This window comes from Aspergillus versicolor (assembly GCF_001890125.1).
Source record: "Aspergillus versicolor CBS 583.65 unplaced genomic scaffold ASPVEscaffold_6, whole genome shotgun sequence".
NCBI classification, from domain to species: Eukaryota; Fungi; Ascomycota; class Eurotiomycetes; order Eurotiales; family Aspergillaceae; genus Aspergillus; species Aspergillus versicolor.
This window is the reverse complement of record NW_024467529.1, coordinates 2,131,122-2,151,918: the sequence shown is the minus strand read 5'-3', so window position 1 is coordinate 2,151,918 and position 20,797 is coordinate 2,131,122. Positions and strand designations below refer to the sequence as shown.

The 20,797-nt window shown below is 46.9% G+C and overlaps 14 protein-coding genes across 14 annotated transcripts; 7 read left to right on the top strand and 7 right to left on the bottom strand.

The window, feature by feature from the left end:
• Positions 1 to 388: 388 nt before the first annotated feature.
• ASPVEDRAFT_85256 (DUF1761 domain-containing protein) lies at positions 389 to 967 on the top strand (the record flags this gene model as incomplete). Its single annotated transcript, XM_040817667.1, has 2 exons — positions 389 to 404; positions 456 to 967. 2 exons carry the CDS (start codon positions 389 to 391, stop codon positions 965 to 967), a joined length of 528 nt encoding a protein of 175 aa, XP_040669593.1.
• Positions 968 to 1,412: 445 nt separating this feature from the next.
• Positions 1,413 to 2,183, bottom strand: ASPVEDRAFT_43335 (putative NADH-ubiquinone oxidoreductase 21 kDa subunit). Its single transcript, XM_040812796.1, has 3 exons — positions 2,114 to 2,183; positions 1,568 to 2,061; positions 1,413 to 1,504 (listed from the first exon to the last, which is right to left on the bottom strand). The coding sequence occupies exons 1-3, from the start codon at positions 2,171 to 2,173 to the stop codon at positions 1,480 to 1,482; spliced, it is 579 nt and encodes a 192-aa protein (XP_040669592.1). The 5' UTR covers positions 2,174 to 2,183; the 3' UTR covers positions 1,413 to 1,479.
• Positions 2,184 to 2,785: 602 nt separating this feature from the next.
• On the bottom strand, positions 2,786 to 3,540 carry ASPVEDRAFT_54150 (thioredoxin peroxidase DOT5; the record flags this gene model as incomplete). The annotated part of the gene is made up of 2 exons (XM_040814889.1): positions 2,786 to 3,141; positions 3,261 to 3,540. The coding sequence occupies 2 exons, from the start codon at positions 3,538 to 3,540 to the stop codon at positions 2,786 to 2,788; spliced, it is 636 nt and encodes a 211-aa protein (XP_040669591.1).
• Positions 3,541 to 4,678: 1,138 nt separating this feature from the next.
• ASPVEDRAFT_134395 (putative mitochondrial protein sorting (Msf1)) lies at positions 4,679 to 5,318 on the top strand (the record flags this gene model as incomplete). Its single annotated transcript, XM_040807124.1, has 2 exons — positions 4,679 to 4,831; positions 4,902 to 5,318. 2 exons carry the CDS (start codon positions 4,679 to 4,681, stop codon positions 5,316 to 5,318), a joined length of 570 nt encoding a protein of 189 aa, XP_040669590.1.
• Positions 5,319 to 5,721: 403 nt separating this feature from the next.
• On the bottom strand, positions 5,722 to 6,800 carry ASPVEDRAFT_134408 (uncharacterized protein; the record flags this gene model as incomplete). Its single annotated transcript, XM_040807129.1, has 2 exons — positions 5,722 to 6,481; positions 6,553 to 6,800. The coding sequence occupies 2 exons, from the start codon at positions 6,798 to 6,800 to the stop codon at positions 5,722 to 5,724; spliced, it is 1,008 nt and encodes a 335-aa protein (XP_040669589.1).
• Positions 6,801 to 7,564: 764 nt separating this feature from the next.
• ASPVEDRAFT_134769 (ethanolamine-phosphate cytidylyltransferase) lies at positions 7,565 to 9,066 on the top strand (the record flags this gene model as incomplete). Its single annotated transcript, XM_040807165.1, has 4 exons — positions 7,565 to 7,688; positions 7,745 to 7,862; positions 7,927 to 8,701; positions 8,758 to 9,066. 4 exons carry the CDS (start codon positions 7,565 to 7,567, stop codon positions 9,064 to 9,066), a joined length of 1,326 nt encoding a protein of 441 aa, XP_040669588.1.
• Positions 9,067 to 9,193: 127 nt separating this feature from the next.
• On the bottom strand, positions 9,194 to 10,052 carry ASPVEDRAFT_760588 (monothiol glutaredoxin GRX5). The gene is made up of 3 exons (XM_040816326.1): positions 9,901 to 10,052; positions 9,532 to 9,805; positions 9,194 to 9,470 (listed from the first exon to the last, which is right to left on the bottom strand). Exons 1-3 carry the CDS (start codon positions 9,925 to 9,927, stop codon positions 9,322 to 9,324), a joined length of 450 nt encoding a protein of 149 aa, XP_040669587.1. The 5' UTR covers positions 9,928 to 10,052; the 3' UTR covers positions 9,194 to 9,321.
• Positions 10,053 to 10,255: 203 nt separating this feature from the next.
• Positions 10,256 to 10,984, top strand: ASPVEDRAFT_134213 (putative flavoprotein; the record flags this gene model as incomplete). Its single annotated transcript, XM_040807103.1, has 1 exon — positions 10,256 to 10,984. One exon carries the CDS (start codon positions 10,256 to 10,258, stop codon positions 10,982 to 10,984), a length of 729 nt encoding a protein of 242 aa, XP_040669586.1.
• A 41-nt stretch (positions 10,985 to 11,025) lies between these two features.
• On the bottom strand, positions 11,026 to 12,165 carry ASPVEDRAFT_134142 (putative para-hydroxybenzoate-polyprenyltransferase Coq2; the record flags this gene model as incomplete). Its single annotated transcript, XM_040807095.1, has 1 exon — positions 11,026 to 12,165. The coding sequence occupies one exon, from the start codon at positions 12,163 to 12,165 to the stop codon at positions 11,026 to 11,028; it is 1,140 nt and encodes a 379-aa protein (XP_040669585.1).
• A 542-nt stretch (positions 12,166 to 12,707) lies between these two features.
• On the top strand, positions 12,708 to 15,538 carry ASPVEDRAFT_43330 (putative JmjC domain protein). The gene is made up of 2 exons (XM_040812795.1): positions 12,708 to 13,324; positions 13,397 to 15,538. Exons 1-2 carry the CDS (start codon positions 13,057 to 13,059, stop codon positions 15,424 to 15,426), a joined length of 2,298 nt encoding a protein of 765 aa, XP_040669584.1. The 5' UTR covers positions 12,708 to 13,056; the 3' UTR covers positions 15,427 to 15,538.
• Positions 15,536 to 16,566, bottom strand: ASPVEDRAFT_759274 (uncharacterized protein). The gene is made up of 4 exons (XM_040816322.1): positions 16,338 to 16,566; positions 16,223 to 16,284; positions 15,837 to 16,155; positions 15,536 to 15,740 (listed from the first exon to the last, which is right to left on the bottom strand). Exons 1-4 carry the CDS (start codon positions 16,420 to 16,422, stop codon positions 15,646 to 15,648), a joined length of 561 nt encoding a protein of 186 aa, XP_040669583.1. The 5' UTR covers positions 16,423 to 16,566; the 3' UTR covers positions 15,536 to 15,645.
• ASPVEDRAFT_43329 (cytochrome c oxidase assembly factor 1 family protein) lies at positions 16,475 to 17,546 on the top strand. The gene is made up of 2 exons (XM_040812794.1): positions 16,475 to 17,181; positions 17,242 to 17,546. Exons 1-2 carry the CDS (start codon positions 16,717 to 16,719, stop codon positions 17,329 to 17,331), a joined length of 555 nt encoding a protein of 184 aa, XP_040669582.1. The 5' UTR covers positions 16,475 to 16,716; the 3' UTR covers positions 17,332 to 17,546.
• Positions 17,428 to 18,786, bottom strand: ASPVEDRAFT_43328 (mitochondrial 54S ribosomal protein uL3m). The gene is made up of 2 exons (XM_040812793.1): positions 17,758 to 18,786; positions 17,428 to 17,698 (listed from the first exon to the last, which is right to left on the bottom strand). The coding sequence occupies exons 1-2, from the start codon at positions 18,554 to 18,556 to the stop codon at positions 17,601 to 17,603; spliced, it is 897 nt and encodes a 298-aa protein (XP_040669581.1). The 5' UTR covers positions 18,557 to 18,786; the 3' UTR covers positions 17,428 to 17,600.
• Positions 18,787 to 19,046: 260 nt separating this feature from the next.
• ASPVEDRAFT_43327 (uncharacterized protein) lies at positions 19,047 to 20,261 on the top strand. Its single transcript, XM_040812792.1, has 2 exons — positions 19,047 to 19,661; positions 19,727 to 20,261. Exons 1-2 carry the CDS (start codon positions 19,097 to 19,099, stop codon positions 19,876 to 19,878), a joined length of 717 nt encoding a protein of 238 aa, XP_040669580.1. The 5' UTR covers positions 19,047 to 19,096; the 3' UTR covers positions 19,879 to 20,261.
• The last annotated feature ends 536 nt before the right edge of the window (positions 20,262 to 20,797 follow it).

Here is a 20,797-nt window from a genome sequence, read left to right as displayed (position 1 = left end):
TCGGGAGAGCTATTGGAGTCTGAAGAGTCGAGACCACCCAGACGCAGGGTTAGGGTATCTGACGTCATGCTAATTCTCTGCACATCATGATCTTCCACGACGAAGCCCCGATCATTGGTTCAGACCTAAGTACGTGCTCTTCAGTCCCAAGTTTTCCCCTCAATGGCCGCTTTTGAATCATGACGACGTCACATATTCGTCCACGAATAATCCGTGATGCAACTGTAGTGGCTTGTCTTTCGCTGCAGACCAAAGTCTGCATTATGTCACTTGACACAGATTGGCTTTGTATTTAAAGGGTACACTGGCCTCGATGCTGGACCTCCCGTAATTTGTCTACGTTTGATCTCAAATATTCAAATAACCACTTACATATTACAGCACAAAAATGGCAACTCTACACTGTGGGTTCACCAATGTCCCCCCTGCTGGTCAAAACTAACGGACGCTCTCAGATCTCCCTTCTGTCAAACCCTCGGCTATTGCCATGGGCACTGTCTTCACCCACACTGCTTCACTGGGTATTTTGGCCCCTGTCTTCGGCGATACATATCACCGTGCCCAGGCTGCCAATTCGAAGGAGGACTTTATCAAATCCAAAGAGGCCGCTAGTGCCGCGACTGCATGGGGTAGCTCTCTGGTCGGAAGCGCTGTGCAAACCTATGGAGTTGCTGCTTTGATTAATGCAACGGGCACCCTTAGCTACAAGGGAGCAGCCTACCTTGGAAGCTTGATCTTTTTTGCCAGCTCGGCCCCCAGTGTATGTCTCCCGCTCCACCATGTCTTACGGTTTGATAAACATGCTGACCAGTGTCCTTTCTTCTATCTGAAGTTCGTCAGCCAGGTATTTACCGAGAAGAGACCTCTCGACACTGTTGCTGTAGGTGCTGTCGCAAGAGTATTTGAGACGGTTGGCCTGAGTTTGTTCCTCACCTGGTGGGGTACACGCACGAACCCTTTTGATTAGATAGGCTTCTGAAATCTGAACCCAAATTGTTACCCATTCCATGTTATGGTTGGGGTCTGGTTGATGATGCTTTGTCCATAGCCCTAATTTGAAACAATGAACAATCAATTTCTGTTAAGTGATAATGTAAATACCCAATGTGGCAACAGATTGGGTAATATAACATAGAGGCTTATTGGTCTATATATTTCCGGCTTATCATACATACCATTAACCAGGGTAGATAATATCACGTAGTCCATTATTCACCACCCTCCAATCAGTGATTATGAGAGGGGGTGTCTAGTGTCCTAGGTGGCAGTGAAGAAGAGACAATACAACACATCTTTATTTGGCAATCATCGATGAGATATTGCAGACGAGCCATACGCAACATACTTTTGATTGGACTTCTGGATTTCTCTACGACCCGAGAGTCCTGTTGAAATGTATCTGGTAGTAAAGCTGGGGAAAAGTGCACAGAAGAAAGGAGAACAGAATACATTGTGTCTAACAGATATTTATCTCAGCATTTAAACGAATGTGCGACAGGGGTACCTTTATAGCATTAGCTTAGCGCATCCTCGGGGAAAATAAAACAGGGTAGAAGAGCGAACATACACATCAGGATAACCGTGATGATCATCAATCTGGTATTTCGAAGCAGAGTTCAGGTTACAAGGAGTTGGCGGCAAGCCGGTGGGACCTAGAACACCTTTGATGCCAGTCTTGTCCTTTTGGAATAAACCTGCCAGTCCCCGATCCTCACCTTCCTGTTTCACCGAGACGAGCTGCTTTTCGCCTGCTTCGCCAATTTGTAGGATGTCATCTCTGGGCACCGCCTGGCTTCCTACAGTGAGAAGGCCAACAGCATCCGCCTGATTCACTGTGCTGATTTTTGGGTAATTTCTGCGGACGTCGCGCTTCCAGTACGGGTTGTCGGCGATATCGCCCGCTGGAACCGTAACTGGATCATCGTATGATAGCGGTGGAAGAGCCCCGGGCGTGGGAAGACGAAATTGTGCATTCAATGGCACACCAGTTGAGCGGTCGGGATCAATGGCAAATAGACGGCGGACACGCTCCCATAAACCCGTGGACTGAACTGAGTATTTCTGAACCCATGTAATTAGCATTCAATCGGAAAACTAGGGGCAACGATCTTACATTATTGATTGAGACAATACTTGATGCCGATTTGGCCGCGTTCACGACGTTGCGCGCCATTATGGGCTCTGCTCGACCTGAGTTATTAGCACGATTGACCAGTGCTGTCAAATACTTCGTAGCGCCAGATGAAGTCAGATCGACACTAAAGTCCTTACCTATCTCCTGCCTGATTGCTGGGAAACCACGGGGGTAGCTTTTGCTGCGTCGCTCGCTACTCGGCGTCCAGACACTCGATGAAGGCGAGAAGCGGATGTGATTTCCGGAACAATGCAGTTCCGAGCCCGCAAATCAGGACCCGTCTAATCATAAGCCCGAGTGGTTGGTTCCTTCGTACCTGCTAGGAAGGAATATTGTAGTGCCCTCCAGGCTGGTACATTTGGTCTTGAGGGAGGAAAGAAAAAGGCGTTTGATGGCTGCATGGATAGGACTGACACTATTAGTTATATGATATTTATTGCGCCGCCGTGTATGAAACTAGAAGCACCCCCCTCTCCCTTTTCCTTAGAATTATTTCCCTAAAAGAAAATGAATAGGATTATTATCCTTCATAATGACAAGCATATTCATATGAAGTATAGATAATTTAGATAATATAAACTAATATAAACTAATATAAACTATTAATAGACTTTCACACGCTGCATGGAAAAGCAACAGTGATTCTTTCTTTTAAAATTCCTTCATTTTGGTTTGCGTATTGACCGTATTGTCATCTTCAGGCGTTGATATAACGAGCTGCCGGACAGCCTCCACAGTTGCATCTGGACCACCCGGTTGCGAGACAAGAACTTTGCCAGTCTTGTCTATAACAAATACACCCCTGGTTGTCCCGCGGGGTAGCTTCTTGAGCCCGATCGCACCGATCAAGGTAGATGCGGTGTCGCAAAGTAGTGGATACGGCAAACTTTGCTTCGTTTTGAAGGTGGAGTTGGCCTTTGGGGAATCTACTGACAGACCATAGATGGACAGCCCGGTAGAAGTCAATTTGTCGTATCCATCTCGGAATAGACAGGCTTGCTTTGTACCTTGAAATTGTTAGCTTTTGATTGACATAAAGCTCCACACGCTTTGAACTAAGTCACATTGGGACCGCCCGAGGTTGAAGATTTATATTGTCTCGTGTGTACAACAAAAACAAACTTACAGCCAGGGGTTGACGCCTTGGGGTATGTAAATAGCACAACGCCAGATCCACTGTCGTCGAGGAGATTTTTGAGTGTAGTAATTGTGCCATCATTTGTCTCCAAATCGCCACCAAACCCATCTAGATTCACGATATCACCGACTTTTGGTATAATCTCCATGGTTGCAGTGTTTTTGATTCCTGTTGCCTTGGACGTTGAGTTAAGCGCTTTGGTTCTTGTCCGCCGCTTATTCACAGGCGCTGGGTGTGGCGCTGCCTTGCGCTTACGCAGTTCGACCATTTCCCCCAGATTATATTTCTGAGGAAAGGAAGAAAGCCAAAGGAGACAGTAGGCAGCGGGTGTCAGTGATAAAAGCTAAAAGTCAAATGCCCTGGATGGGTTGTACAGTTGTACTTTATTTTAGCGGCGGGTTGTACATAAGCGCCTAGATCCTCGGCGGCAAGAACTTCTCGCTACGCGCTTGGCGAGATATCGCGGTCCGCCGGCGTGAAAAGTTAAGGGACAAGAAAGAATAGAGGATGGCCAATTCATCAGCAATAGCTACTTCGAGAGGGTGGTGGAGGGTGAACTGGGGTTCTACTCTGATAAAGTCCCAACCGTCGCATTTCAAGAGAGCAAGCAAGGATGCAGCACGCGTTGGTACTACTAACCGTACACCAAAAGATGTGGAAGGCAAAGTTCACTCATTCGCTATTTGGGTGAATCAAGATATCTGTCCTCTACTCTTTTAACTATCAACCATACCTTTTCTCACTGCTGTACAACATTTATGTGATGAATTATAGTATAGTAGCGAGAAATAAACTAGTTGTGGAAGGAGCGAAGGGCCTTGATACTTTATCTGCTTCATTAGAACTCTTTATCTTGAAAAACGATCTGTTACCAGGTCAGTATCAATTAACAAAGGCCTCTAATTTTCGATTTCTGTTAAGAGACTATCTTTAAAGTCTTTCTATTTGATCCCTTCAAAACCAGCTACCCAACAAAGCAATCATTGTTAGTCTGGAAGTGCGCACTTGCCACTCGAACAGTCTTGTTTTCTGCCGGAAAATCCCGACGTCAGGGATTTCCCCGGAGAATTATTGCCCTAAAATTTCTCTTCCATCCCTCCGCCACTCTTCGACTCATCTCCACCTTTGCAGACTGTCTCAAGCGATTCTTTTACTTTTACTGATTGTCGTGAGTCTTCAGTTCGCTCTTTGTGTCTCTACGATTGCTTTCCTTAATACCGTACCCTCTCTTTCCCCACACCTTGCATCGAAAACGCGTTGAATACGATTTTTACCCCGGCTGTCTTCTGGTCCTAGTTTGATCATCGTCAGCTTTAATCGGTGCGCTCATATCTGTTTTTTGAAGGACGGCCGAGGAAACAAGACCCTGCCGGTCTCGGTGCTCTACGGCGTTGTTGGACCCGGCGATGAAGGTCTTCTCTTCTATTTGTACCTTCAACTACTCGTGGGACGAGGTCTCAACAGCAAACTGGCGGAAATACTGTCCCTGGAACGATAAATCTACACATGTTGTGGGTGTAGATACGTTGTCGCGGAGGGTTGACCCGGATACCGGAATTGTAAGTTCTATTCGGGGAGCTTTGAAGCTATGGGCGCATTTCGTCAAATGTCTAATGCCGTGTTTGATAGTTACGCACAGAGCGACTTATCACATGCAACCAGACCGTACCGCAATGGGTCTCTTCGCTGTTTGGAGGAAGCCCGACCTCACATGTCTACGAGGTATCGTACGTTGATCCAGTTTCAAGAAAAGTAACAATGTGCTCGACAAATCTCACTTGGGCCAATGTTCTAAATGTCCGCGAAACTGTCATCTATCAGCCCTCGGCGTCGACTCCGTCATCTATGACCGATTTTCAACAAGAAGCCAAGATCACTGCCCTCTGCGGGGGATGGCAAAAGATTAAAAATAAGGTAGAAGAGGCAAGCGTCGAAAGGTTTAGGGAAAATGCCAAACGGGGTAAAGAAGGGTTCGAAGCTGTTCTTGAAATGAGTCGACGAGTTTTTAGCGAACAGCGTGAGCAAGAGACTACTCGCACGGCATAAGCCGCCCACTGCAAACTCCCCGTATCTACATCATGACACACCTTCAGCGTTTGCCTTGCATAAATCGGCGTCGATTTGAGCTGTTTTTGAAAGCGTATTGATTTGGCGTTCTTTGCATATATATTTTTTTTACCCGCTTACAACGTGACTACCCTCCTCTATTGCTTATTTTACATATGCAGGTTCTTCAGGCACGCGTTCAAAAGTCATCGATATCCTTATCATTATCTTGGAGCTAAGCGTCTTCTTTCACAGAAACCATTAGCACACGAAAGTTAGAGCTGCACAGTGTGCCAATTGTACTTTATAAATACTGGTTTTAGCATTACTTCCATCTCCATTAAAAAGGTCCCATGTATTCGTTTCGTCATTACAATTTGGTTTCATGAAATTGTCCGAACCGTCATCCTAGAAGACCTCCCAACACAACGCGGCCCACTCCAGCCACCTCCGTTCTAGCAGCACTCCGACTTGCATCTTCGAATTCACGTACTATGCCCGCCACAATAATCTTTCGGAGTTTTGCGTCTGCTTTCGTAAATAGCTCACCTAGTGCCACCGTGCAAACTGCTGGAGTTGAGATCAATGTCACGAGGCGGGTATAGCAGTCTATCAAGACATCGCATAGCGTGGCAAATGTTTCAAAATAGTCCGGCTCAAATGGCAATGACGGAGTCATGAGGTATATGTACTCTTCTCCGGGTAGAAGGTCTGACGCTTCTGAATGAGGAATGGAGACGCTTGCAGCAGCCGCATTTACTGACGACGTAGCTCCCCCCGCCATAAGTTTCAGGTCGGAAGGATCACTGTGTTGCATGGGAAGGCCAATCTCTGTCGCTGAGCTTGCTCTTCTACCCTTTGTCCCACTATGGGTGGCCCGTTTAAACATTTGGGGTATGCGCGCTCGGGCAAGTGTTGATGACGAACTCCCCTCCGGCGGATGCACTTGCTGAAAGGTTTCGAACTCAATCAATAGTGCGTTTAGTGCACGCAGATATTCGCCTGACGTAGTGCTGACATCTATTATAGGTGGAATGGATAAGCCGAGAAGAAGGTAATTGATAGCACGTCGGGATAGTTTTCGGGTATCGAAGTAAGGGATCCGGCTAATATCAACTCGAGAGTAGTGAACGGTATTGAACCAATATATACGTCCTTCATGACTAGACACTGGGTGTCAGCAAGCTGCATCCTCATTTATGAGCCCAAAAAAAAGAACATGTGACGAACTGACGCTTTTCTCAGGTAGTCGAGTGTAGATATTCGTTTCGTGGCCATGTCATGAATATGTTGGTAAATTGCTGCAGCGCTCTGGGGACCAAGAACTCCCCCGCCACTCATTAGGGGAGGGGGAACAGATCCCGGAGCCACTTCATGACCTATTGATTTATTTGTATCCCTGCGGGACAAGGTGGGAGTGAATGTCGATGGAAGCATGTCGATGGTTTTCCCGAAGGAGCCTTGTCCCCTTCCGGCGGACATGAGGGTAGGACTTTTTGATCCTTGATCTGAATATGTTCAATAATAAGGATAGAAATATAATTATTGAAACAGGCCAAATGTAGATTCCAGAGATATTGAGCGGCGTGGGGTTTAATGCAAGCACGTTGTTCATGGCATCAAATACGTTGAATAATTGATGGATCGGTCTCCACAAAGCCCCTGACCGAGGCGGCGAGGAGGGTTACTTGGACATTGGCCAGAGCAGCTGGTTCCCCCGCACTAAACCTCATTAGGTAGAAATGTTTTCTCCGGAAATCGACGAATAATAATACGTAGTAGAGTTTGAAGTTGTCGAGAGTCTTGAATTATTCTGCTTCCAGTTGTGTTTGTTTGATGTTAAAACGGTCACGTCTTCATATAGTCCTGGCAGCCCTATCATTAAAAATATAAGCATTTACCGCCCTCTTTGAAGTTATTTTAACTAAGCTGCGCGAGATACCAAAACAGATAGTTCGTTAGATGTTCCATCATTCAATTAATTCGATGAATAGAATTGGGACTCCAAGTTGTTTCCTTCATAAGCCATCCAAGTCATCCATGTTTTGGTCGTCTGCTCCCAGTCTGGTGGGTCTTTTCTTATCGATAACAAGGGCGGTGAAGATGTCCTTTCTCCGTGGTCTGTGCCCCTCCTCGACCCCTATCCTTCGCGACCCCATCACTCACGCGCTTTGCAATCCCTAAGACGGATTACCAACCCCTCGCGCCGAATATATGCCCGGATAATTGCTACCAAACCGCATAGAATGGAAGCATCACCTGATGAGATAATTCCCAAACGCGGGGAATGGCCCGTTGACCCTCAAGACGATATTCCAATATCGGAGGGCCGTGTTTGGGTGGACGGGTGCTTTGACTTTAGCCATCATGGTAGGGGATCAAATACCACCGATATTCGTATGATAACCCTAATCATATGCCCGTAGGACACGCAGGAGCTATGCTTCAGGCGCGTAGATTAGGAGACGAACTCCTAGTTGGCGTACATTCCGACGAGGCAATCCTGGAGAACAAGGGACCCACAGTCATGACCTTGGAGGAGCGGTCGGTTGATGAGCCAAGAATCTGTTTTTGATCTGTTTGCTGACAGGGTGTACAATCCTTTTAGAATTGCTGCGGTAGAGGCTTGCCGTTGGGCAACGAAATGCGTTCCTCATGCTCCTTATGTAACGACCCTGCCTTGGGTCTCACATTATGGCTGCAAATACGTTGTTCACGGTGACGATATCACTTCGGATAGTAATGGAGATGATTGCTATCGGTTTGTCAAGGCTGCTGGTCGCTTTAAAGTGGTGAAAAGAACCCCTGGTATTTCCACCACGGACCTCGTTGGCCGTATGCTTCTTTGTACAAAGGGACACTTTATCAAAAGTGTCAGAGGCTCGCTTTCTGGGACGGAGGGCCCAGGCAACGAAGAAGAGCGCTTGCAATATGCTTCGTACCTTCAAGATAGGCTCAAGGATTACGCCACTGACCAGACGGGTTTACAACCCGGCCCTCAAGTTTGGGTTTGGGAAGGGTCTAATACAGCAAAGCTCGAGGGTATGATTGACGAGTCTGGGACTTTTGATAACCTTGTCAGTGGCAAATTGCCGAGAAAGGGCCAGCGAATAATTTATGTTGACGGAGGGTTTGATCTTTTCTCCTCTGGTCATATTGAATTTCTTCGCCAAGTTTTGGCGATCGAGGAATTTGAAGGCCGACAGCGTGGCTGGTACGACCACGAACAAAAACAGCAGAGACTAAAAGATCATGGAGAAGACTATGGGCCGACTTATGTTGTAGCTGGCGTCCATGATGATGATGTGATAAACCACTGGAAAGGATTGAATTATCCCATCATGAACATTTTTGAAAGAGGTCTCTGTGTCCTTCAATGCCGAGTAAGTTTTGATTATTTCCTCCACATTGAAGCCTGATTTTCGCCTGACATCTCTAGTATATCCATGCTGTCGTGTTCTCGGCTCCATTTTCGCCAAGCCGGCGATACTTAGAGGCAATGCCGTTAGGCGTGCCGGACGTCGTTTACCATGGCCCTACCACATTCATCCCACTAACATATGATCCTTACGCCGCCCCGAAGCTCATGGGTATATTCCGTGAAACGACCGAACATGCGTTTCAACATGTTAATGCGGGCGAGATCGTCGAACGAATCCTCAAGAGCAGGGAGGCTTATGAAGCAAGACAACGCGCTAAATTGCAAAAGGGTGTTGTTGAGGATCAAGTTAAGTCGATGGAAGGCTAAATGGAGAGATCAGACACCAATTAAGTGAGTAGAGCCTCCATGCAAGTTGATAAGACTCGCGGAGATAATTGATAACTATTTTTGTCTAGCAAAAGGTTCAGGTGGACTCGTAATCTTTCACTTTTGATAGGCCATGGTCCTCTTACTAACAAATGTAGCGCCAAAATTCAAAGCAGAGTTTATAGATACTAAAGATATACGGATACGTTAAAATTACATTGAATATAGCTTGGCTTAGCCCAAATGAGTATCATTCTATTCAGCCACCAGAACACCTTTCTCTTCCAAGAGCTTGGAAAGCTCGCCGTTTTGATGCATTGACATCAGAATATCACACCCACCAACGAACTCCTTCTCCAAATATAATTGTGGAATCGTGGGCCAGTCCGAGTATTCTTTGATTCCTGTGAAAAAGCGTGAGCTAACCGTAGTCAAAACAAAAATCAGAGTAAAACATAAACTTACCCTGACGTAGCTCTAGATCTTCCAGAACATTAAACGCAACGAACTTCTTTGGATCAACTCCCTGTAGGCCTAGAATCTGGATGCTTGCCCGTGAGAATCCGCATTGCGGAGTCTCTGGGGTACCCTTCATGAAGAGAACCACAGGGGCCGATGCAACTGCTTTATCGATCGCTGCTTTCGTTTCGGTCGAGATTAGACGGGCTTGAAGAATACAAGGGAGCTGGCTCGCGAACTGGCTCGCGAACTGGGGTCGGAATAGAGGCCGTCGGAGTGTCTAGGTCGCCGATTAGAGGTTGGCCGCCGACATAGCGGAGAAAAGGTTTGGCAAAAGCAATTTGAAAACTTATAGTGGGGAGATGTATAACTTACAGACGAGAACACTGTCCTTGAAAACATGGTGACTGTTGACTGTTTGGATGACGGAGCAGACGATGGCAAAATAATTACCTTGTATATCACTGGTCGCAATCACGTGCAGTATATACCCACCCATTTCTAATCCGGCACCCGCATGATCATTTGCGGACTTCCGTACTTCCTCATACTGGGATGTATCTACTAACTATAGCAGGACTGTAACCAGAATAGATGATGTTTTGTTTCCTACTACATCACTACTGAGTCCCCATCCAAACCGGTCACGTCACACTGCGCACCTTACCATTTATTCCCGCGGACATACCCAAGCCATTGACAACACTGGTTATCATTTGCTATAAGTATCATGGAATTTGCGAGTACCCGCTTTTCGGCCAAGCAGCACTTGAACGATGGCAAACTCCATATTCTTCTGGCAGCTAGCGGATCTGTCGCCACGATAAAGCTCTCTAATATAGCAGAAGCTCTCGGCCGCCACCGCAATGTGTCAATTCGCATTATTGTAACCCAGTCAGCCGAGAAGTTCCTCATTGGCCAAAGCCTGGAGCAACCGTCACTCGACCGCCTACGCCAAACCCCCGGTGTAGATGCTATATACCGAGACGAAGATGAATGGAAGAATCCGTGGGTTCGAGGAGATCCAATATTGCATATCGAACTAAGAAAGTGGGCGCACTTACTTCTTATTGCCCCGCTTTCTGCAAATACGATGGCTAAGATGATTGCTGGCATTGCGGATAACCTCCTTCTCTCGGTCATTAGAGCATGGGACACGACTGGAATGGTAGACTTTGACCTCAAGGATAAGAAGCCTCTTGTGTTTGTTGCTCCTGCGATGAATACTGCTATGTGGAGCCATCCTGTCACAGGGAAGCAACTCACAATATTACGAAACGAGTGGGGCTGGAGTTCTTCTAACAAAGACGGTTGGGTTTGTATTCTTCCCCCGATAGAGAAATCTCTAGCTTGTGGCGATACCGGGAATGGCGCTATGATGGACTGGAGGGATATAGTTGAGAGCGTGGAGGATTACACAGGCCTGAAAAGGACAAACTCAGACGATGAAAAGAGCTGAGCTATTCAATTGATTCGATCTGTTGATCAAAATTGATCGTCTTATGACTCACTTTTTTGTCGTCTGTCTGTACCATAAACTTCATATACGTGGGCGAGGTATTCGAAAAGCATACCCATGGAGATGCCCCCGCCAGTTAATAAACAACCGTTCTTAAACCACCACCAGCAACTTTGGGTACTTTTCAGGTTGACTCTTCGAATCATGATTCCTAGTGTGAAGGCGGCACTACCGCAACTGCCGACAAAGAAAATTGGACCGGCACCAGCTGCCAATCCTGCAGCGGCAAGAAAAGCCACCTGAACAACCGCTAACCCGGAGAGAACCGTTTTTGTGTTGTGTTCGTGACGAAGAGCAATTGACTTGATCCCGGCAGTTATGTCGTCTTTGATGTCCATGTGCGCATATATCATATCGTATAAAACAGTCCAGGAGACACAGCTAGAATAAAGAGCAGCAGTGGCCATCAAGGCATTTGGGTGTGCCACAAGATCGATGCCCAAAGCGGGAAATCCCATTATAGCTCCCCAAGAAAATGTTAATCCTAGGACAGCTTGGGGATAATATGTTACACGCTTGGCAAGGGGATAAGACCCTACTAGCAGCAGACTGGGGATGCCATACCAAAGGCACTGGGAGGGAAATTGAAGCAAAATTCCCAATCCCGCTAGAAGTTGAGTGCCGGTGAAAATAACGGCCTTTTCCGGGGATATTGCACCTCTTGCAATGGGTCGAAACTTTGTGCGTTCAACATGCGGATCCAGATTCCTATCCCATAAATCGTTGATTGCACATCCTGCCCCCCGCATTATCAAAGCACCACAAAAAAAAAGCCCTGTAGTCCCAAGCACTTGAAGCGTTGAAATCGCAGGTGTCATCGTTGCTGCAAGCAAGGTGGAGAACGCGCAAGGGAAAAATAAATAATATGTTCCTGCAGGCTTGTCAAGGCGTATTAACTCGGTGTATGGTAACCACGACCGGGGTAAGACGGCGACGAGTCCTGTTTGAGGGGGTATGTATTGGTTCACAGCACCCCCCTTTTTCTTCTCATGAGAAACTCCAGTCGCAGTTGGGCGGGGTGTGGTATTTAGAAATCTCGCATTGAAAATTGCGCCCTTGGATCGGGCGGTTAGCGGCCTGGTTGCTTTTGAAGTAACGTTTGAATATCTCGAAACTCTCATAATCTTGCACTGATTCAAGCGAATTCTGCTTGTGTAACTTGTGAAGCAGCCATCATGTGGAAATGTCCTCCGAGAGCCGTGAAAGTGCAAGAATGGGAACAGCGGCAGACAAGAGGTGGTGGGACGCATTCTGATATAACTGAGGTGTATCTGGGATACTAAACTTAATGATTTAGGATATTATGCCTTGTAGACACGAATACTCCTCAGCAGGTCGTAGGTCTGGGGCAAGTGATCAATGAGGGCCCATTATTCTGTTCTTTGAAGTCACGACGTGAAAGGATAAATAGTCAGTCCAGGGACAAATTATATGCCATATAACTTGGGATATTCACTGCATGATAAGATTTCCTTGCTAGACCTGTCTTTTCCAAGCAAGTATAGTTTTGAATATCAGAAGTAAAACTCACATTATTGAGCTTGAACTAAATTCTATTGCCAACAAACTGAGAGGAGCTTATCACGTGAAGTCGCGTTGGTCCGTGTCTAAGTAGCCTGTTTAGGAATAGTCTTCAGTGAGACTGATAAATGACCAAAGTAACAGAAGACATGCGCCAGTGAGAAAATAACCTTCATACGCCAATACTATGGATGTTACAGCTGAAAACCAAATTGCCTGAACACTACCCATAGTACTTCCACAATTATCAAACTTAGCTTTCCTTCTTCGATGATGATTCTGTCGGTGTCAGCATCTAGGTGCGCGGCCTACAACACAAGCCTGCGCATTCAATGAAACTGCCACTCTACTCTTCTGGACTTCTTTTTTTGTTCTCTTCCACTCGCGTACCGTTACAAAACTCGGTATTTGCTACTCTTTTGGTGGGAAGCGCATATTTCCACATCTTCACAAGCATCGGGTCCAACTTGGTACATTAAATCGCCGTAAAGATGCCAGCTCAGCGGCCTCGAGCGGCCTTTGAGCCGCTGTCTCCAAATTTAGATGTTCCGGATCTTATAAGATCAACACCTAACTTCGAAGAGGCGGTGCGGATCCCTTGCGATGCAATAGACGAGAATGGCCTTGAAAACTTTGAAAAGCTTGTACTTCTTCACGTTATTGTGCGGGGGCTGCCCCTTGTCGTTGAAGGGTTTGAGAAGAAGCTTGATAGTGCGATATTCTCTGAGAAATGGCTGAGAAATCACTACTCTGCGAAGCGTGAGCATGAATCCCTTTCGCTCCGACCCCTTCTTTGATCTCTACCTGTGCTAATAAGAATATCGAATACAGGAGAGGACGCCCGAGACCTGACAGCGAAAAAGAGTGTACCGCTCACAGTTGGGCACTACCTGAAGAACCTGCCAATGCTTACAGACCAGTGGAATGGATATAACTACAAAGACCCAAGCCTCCAAAGACTATACCTCAAAGACATTGATTGCCCAAAAATCTGGCACGATTACTTGAAGAAGATTGTACCTCCCTTCTTATTCTACCTTAACAACTCGGCCGAGCCTAAGAATTTCGAAGGTCCGGGGGCGAACTCATCCTCATTCCTTAAAACACGACAAGCTCCAGGGAGTCGGGTAGCCAAAGCAGGTGACTTGATGAGTTGCCTCCCGCATGACATGCGTGCCGACAATCTGATGTGTTACATCGGCCATGAGGGAACGTATACGCCAGCGCATCAAGAGATGTGCGCTAGCCTTGGCCAAAATCTCATGGTGGACGCGTCAGACGGATCAATTGAGAATAGTAAGGCTACAAATCCAGGGTCTTCGATATGGTTTATGACCAGTAGCAAAGACCGAAAACTCGTGTCAGAATACTGGGTGTCTGTACTGGGCCATGACATAAACATAGAGGACCATTTTGCGCAAATAAATGCATGGAAAGCTGCTCCATTTACCACATATATTGTTGAGCAGCGGCCAGGCGATTTTGTCCTTGTGCCTCCATTGGCCGCACACCAAGTGTGGAATCGTGGAACGCGAACAATAAAGGTCGCATGGAATAGGACGACGGTTGAAACGCTAGAAAGAGCGCTGAACGAAGCATTACCGAACGCTAGAATGGTGTGTCGAGACGAGCAATACAAGAACAAAGCCATAGTATTCCATTCGCTCAAACAATATTCAGTGCTCCTTAATAGCGTCGATGAAGCGAGTATTAGCCACCCAAGAGTCCAGCAACTGCAGGGCGAATTCGAACAACTATTTGCTCTTTACAACCAAGTTCTGCTCTCCGAATCGTTTTCAGTAACCCCACCTAAAGAGAAGAGCATTGAATTCATACCATTTGACAGCAATGTCACTTGTGCTTACTGCAGAGGCAACATCTTCAATCGGTTCTTGACATGCCCATCCTGTGCTAAAATGCCAGCCGGGGAAAACCTTCCTTACGATGTCTGCATGGAGTGTTATGCTATGGGTCGAAGCTGTGCGTGTATCTCAAAACTAAAATGGGCCGAGCAATTCAAATGGGAAGAGCTTCTTGGGAAGCACGAAACCTGGAGGCAGCAGCTTCTTGGGTTCAATCCTGATATCGGAGACAGATACCGGCCATTCCGCATAGAGCGCGCAGAGATGGGCAAGAAAAGCCTGGCACAAATATGCCAAGAGGAACTAAAACGACGCCCATGGGTTGATATCACCAAACCAAATCCCATTGTCGAAGAGGTAGTAGATGAGACGAGTGAACCTGAAAAAGATGGCCGCCCGACGAAGCGCAGGAAGAAATCAAAGTCAAAAGCTCCCCGCTGCCACATTTGCAAATATATAGAGCCGGAGTGGAAGCTGGCCTCTTGTTCGAATCCGAAATGCTCCTTAAGATACTGCTATGGTAGCCTATTCAGAGCATTCAATATGCTACCTCGAGAGATATTGGAGACCATTTATTGGGAATGTCCCAGGTGTCGAAAGATTTGCAGCTGTGGCGCCTGCCGCAAAAATCCCAGAATGACACCGTTTGAGCCCACGTGTACATCGCTTGGCCACGACACGAGCAAGGTAGCGGATGTCCGCAGCGTGGAGAGCTTAGTGGACTTCCGACACTCAAATCTCGGCTGGTTAAAGAAAGCCGGCAGTGATGAGATAGGTCGGCTCAGGAAGCACCAGGAGGACGCAGATGCTAAACGTAACCAAGCTCTAGAGGACAATTCAATACAGGTCGAGTTCTACCCCGATATGTCGCAAAATTCTGATTACAGCCAGTTGGAGTTGGAGCATGTAGCCCGAGCCGCATTCTCGTCTGCAGATTACGCTAATATTCCTGTCGACCCAGCACTGGAAACATCGGTCCTCGGGCCGTTTGATACTTGAGTGTAGTCGTGCAACTTCAGAATTGCCGAAAGCCCGTTCTTTGAGAAGCCGGGCTGCTTATAATACATAGATGAATATAATTTGTTCGTGACGTTGAGAGCATCTGTAGCGGAGCTGGTTACATACTACTTGTCCTTGCCAGATACTAGTAGTAGTTAGACTATATGTGCGGATCATAACCAAATAATCGACCCGCCAAGCATCTAATGCTACTCAACCCTAGGCTCCTTTGTACTCATATCGAAGATCTTCCAGCGGCTTGAGATCAACAGACACCATAACGTGGCGAACAATCAGAATAGTGGTTAGTAAAGCTTTCGTCAATCAGTCATCATTTCCCCAAGAAAGCAAATCCGGAACAACAACGGAGTTTGATCAAGCAAAAGGCTACTAGATGTTTGAGGACTTACCGACAGGAACGAGGTACACAACAGGCTGGGCCCCAATTGACGCCTCTGAGGAAGTAAAATAAACCAACACCAAGAAAGCACTTATGCCAGAATTTCCTGGAATTATGTACCTCCGCACAAGGTCCGGATGTCGTACAGGCCTCTTGCCCTTCGGGTCGGGACGTTGCGGCGGGACATATTTTATCGTATAGGTGGTAGCTAACAACGATATTATGCTGATAAGGGACAAAAACCGTGTGAATACTCCCAGCGCATGCGAGGATAGCAGCGATGGGACAAATACTATTATCGATAAGAGGGGAATTGCAGCGAAAACTACCTGGGTACCATCATCAGTATCCATGTACATAACGGCCGCGAGCAAAGCAGGGCAGGCGAATAGTTACACTGTACTGCGAATCTCGTTCCTCATTTTGTATTTTCAGGTTCTTGATTACACGTTCCTGTTCTAGAAACAAACATCAGAGGAGCAATCTTTTGGGGAACAGAGTTTCAGCGGACCTTCTTCGTCTAGTTCCTCTCGGGCAATGTCATCGCCCGAGTCATCCGGATAGCGAAATGCCTTGCGTAGTCTCGCGGATTCCATCTGAATAGATCATTCGTATTTTGAATACGTCGTTTATTAAGAGTAGTTGACACGAAATTTTGAGCACAAGGGCAGTCTCGGAGGGGGTCTTAGCTCATGGTCACCACAGAGTATATCAGATGCCCCGGTTTGTCTTGTTTGATTTTCCAATTCCGCTCTGCTTATTCCAATCAACCCTCGGTCACATATGTACCCCGTCTCTCCCAATCACTTTCACCTTCTACACGCGATCTCGCAAGGTCTCTCTTGACTACATTAGAAGACCGGATTTAATTGATCTGCTACGCTCAATCAATGGTTTTCCAAATTGTTCGGAGACGCCTCGGCGTCTCGCGACTCCCAAACACAACCATCCGATTTTCTCCCCGTCGCACCCTCATCCCCGCCCCAGCTGCCAATTCCGGCCCTATAACAGAACGTCGAGCAGACCGTGAACTCCCCTCCGTAAACTCTGAGGGCCGGCGATGGATCCGAACTTTGCCGATTTTCGCAGTGGTTGTAGGCGCCGCCATGCTCGGCATCTTCAACTACCAAAAGTCTTCTTCAAGTGTTGTGAGTAGCACTTTGTATGCTCTTCGGACCTCACCTCGTGCGCGAGAAATCCTGGGCGATCAGATCTACTTTGCGCAGAAGATTCCATGGATTAGCGGGGAGATGAATCAGCTACATGGGCGGATTGATATATCTTTTTGGGTGAAAGGGACGAAGTCACAAGGGAAAATGAAGTTCAAGAGCATTCGGCCGGACCGTATGAGTTTTGTAAGTTTTTCAATTGCCACCGCATCAAAGAAATTGGTTGTTAATAGAATCGGCGCTTAGTTCCGCACCGAAGAATGGAGCTTGGAGACAGAAGACGGGAATGTGATCCAGCTCCTAGAGAATAATTACGACCCATTCCTCCAGGAATGAGCAAATGTCGGGAACTAGAAACGACTGCTAGAGCAATTTTTATACGGCCCCCTCCCAAACTATATTTGGATATTCCTTGCGCATTAGGTCGAGGCGTTCGGGCTGTGCATTTATTTATTCGTTATAGCGAACCTTGAACAGGAACAGCTGATTTGGCCAGAGAAAAATGCAACTAAAAAAATGAGGATATAATTTATGTATCATACAGACGCCACTCTAGAAACAAAATAATGTAATAGTACATTTTCAAGAAAAGGACCAGGCCGAAGTTACGTCGACGCTTCAACCGATTCCGCGATTGTTGGCCACGGCTTCTTGATTGCATCCTGTATCCTGACAGCGCAACCTTTAGGGCCACTCACGCAACCTATGGAGTCAAAAGTTAGCCTCGGCTTTCCAAGTCAGTTGAAGAGAAAGGTCGCATACCGTTAACCAGAACAAGCCCATTCTCTATATCGACCTTGAGAATCCTCAAATTTTGCACTGTGTTCTGTTCATTCCCCATGTTTCCTGCCATCTTCTTTCCAGGATAGACCCTGGAGCCACCACCCTGACTAGGACCCGCTGAACCAAGCGAACGATGCGTCAAACTGACACCGTGGCTGCGATCTTGACCTCCGAAGCCGTGTCTTTTCATCACACCTGCAAACCCCTTACCCTTTGAATTCGACCTCGCGTCCACGTACTGGCCCTCCTGGAACCAATCTGCATTCACGCTCTGACCAACAGGGATTAGGCCACTTTCATCCTTGACCCGGAACTCATACACATATCGCTTTGGTGACACTCCTTGTCCTGAAAAGTGACCCAATAACGACTTTGTCACATTGGTAGGATGTTTCCATCCTGCACCGATTTGTACAGCGTAGTAGCCGTGTACGTCCTTCGTCTTATGCGCAACGACCTGGACGCGGTCTAACTGGAGAACAGTACACGGGATACGCTTCCCTGTTTCGGGGTCGAAAATGGCAGTCATCCCCTTTTTGATCGTGATTGCACCGGTGCGAGGCGGTAATGTATTGGCTTTACGCTCCAGGGCTGCGGCAGGGGTTGACTTGAGAACGGGGAGGTCAGGGCCCTCATTATATCGCGAATGTTTGGGAGGATTTAAGGAGCGAATGCCGAATGTGCGGGTGGGAATAGCATTTTGAGCGGCCACTTGGGGAGTAAAGGCACCGACAGAGAAAGGAAGTTGTACCAGTTTCCTTGGTAGACGTGGAGACATGGCGAGTGTTAGTTGTGTGTAGCGTTGGCTTCTTTACAATGGATTGGAATTGGAGAGAAATTTCGAATCGATATTTGGCTAGGCGGTGAATTTATGCCCGATATATGAGGCATAAAACACCGCAGTCTTGAGATCTTCCGTATTCAGGAATTTAGGGAAAATAGTCGCTTCTGCATAATAATAATAGAAATGAAAATAGGCCATTCTAAAATAATAGACGTGGTCTCACGTTGTCATCGTCTGTTAAATACTGGGAGAAAACTTAACTCCGACGCCGCAACAAAGCCGTCCCGGAACATCCGCTTTCACCTCCGTCCCCGAACCTTATAATTTTCTCTCTGCGTCATCCTACTACCTTCGACTTCCTTCTTAAGATAATAATATATTCGACATCTTACCCTCTCAATACTACACATGAACAAGATAGTATAACGATCTATCACTTCTCTTGCATAATTTCGTCTCGCACCTGGAAAAGGTTAAAGAGACAACAAGACCAGGAGTGCAAGGAAACAAAGTCCTCGCCGTGTATAACATAACATGTCTCTTCAACACCCTCTCAAGCGCTGGACTCAACGGCCTCTTATTTTCAAATTCACCTCCGTCACACCCTCATCCGCAACCCGCTTGCCAACCCGCCGCCCTTTCTCCCTCACGCCGTACGCGCAAAACCAGCTTCTCCAAAGGCAGACACCGCTGAAACCAGTCCAGCAATCCCGATTTCAAAATACGTTCCGTGCCGGACGCGCTTTCCACAGCACGCGGCCCCGGTCTAACAAATCCTCTGGATACGCATACCAATCCCCGAACGCGGCGCCCTCCCTCTCACAGCGTCTCAAGACCTTGTCCCGGGAATATGGTTGGTCTGCTCTCTGGATATACCTTTTTCTCTCGGCGTTGGACTTTCCGTTCTGTTTTGCGGCTGTGAAACTTCTGGGCGCCGACAAGATCGGTCATTACGAGCATGTTGTTGTTGAAAGCATCAAAGGAGGTGCTAACAAGGTTTGGCCCGGGGCGTTTGAGGAATCCAAGGAGGAAGAGGACGAAGGGCAGGGATCCGAAACTCAAGCTATTGAGAAGAAGAAGGGGCCAGCTGAGGAAGCTAGTATGTTTTATGCCTTTTTTGTTGGAGTTGTTTTGACCTATGGTACTAACTATTCACCTTGCTAGGTCTATGGACCCAGTTGGCTCTTGCTTATGCCATCCACAAGAGTTTCATTTTCGTGCGTGTGCCTCTGACAGCGGCTATCACGCCAAAGGTTGTCAAGCAGCTGAGGAAATGGGGCTGGGATGTGGTGAAGGGCAAACCGAAAGCCAAATAGTTTTCGTTTCCTGCCAATGCATTTCCCTACACATTGTATTATTGCCTACTTGAACCTGTCGGACGACCTGTGGCCTGTGTTATACCACATCGGGCTTTCTAATTGTTGCATAGCGTTCTTTAAATTAGATATTGGACACCTTAGTGTTGTACATTGTACATTAGTTAGATCTAATCCCTCCACTCTCGCAGTTTTGTCACCGGGTATTCGCCAAACAGGGGGGTTATGAGATAGAAAAGAATAAAAAACTTGATCCAGGTCTTTCTCATTCACCAAAAAAAACGGAAAACTTTCAACAAAGAGAAGCAACACTAAAAAACAAATGCTGCTGATGAAAATGCAATAAAACAACACACAGATAGCCACCGATGAAAAAAAAAAAAAAAAAAAAAAAGGCAACACTGCTTGAGAGATCATGATCTTCGTTCCTTGAGATATATAGGAAATTATGGAAAGGGAAAGAGACAAAGAAGCTATACGGGGTATGGGTGGATATGAAAAATTAAAAAAAGACGCAAGTCACATCACATGTCGATCATATCATTGAACCTCAAAATTCCGTTAGCTTTCATTAAACCATTAACACCTTCAGGCATGCGGTATGCCAATTCGGCCACGCCCATAGAGCCGGCGGCGCCCAGACTTTGGCTGTCCGGTTGTTCGGCTTCATCGGAGGTATCCGCTACAAGGACAAGGCCGAGTTCCTTGATAGTTGCTACCAGAGCCGGCACGACGTTCTATAAGTGAGATATCTTGTTAGTGTGTGCGTGGTAATATGTATTGGAGTGAATTGTCCCGAGATCACGGATGCATACCAAAAGGCTGGATCGGCATATCAGACCCATAAAATTGTTGCTCTGCGCTATACGCGCCGATTCCTTGATAGACATTGACGCCCGACCACTGCTGTCAACATCTG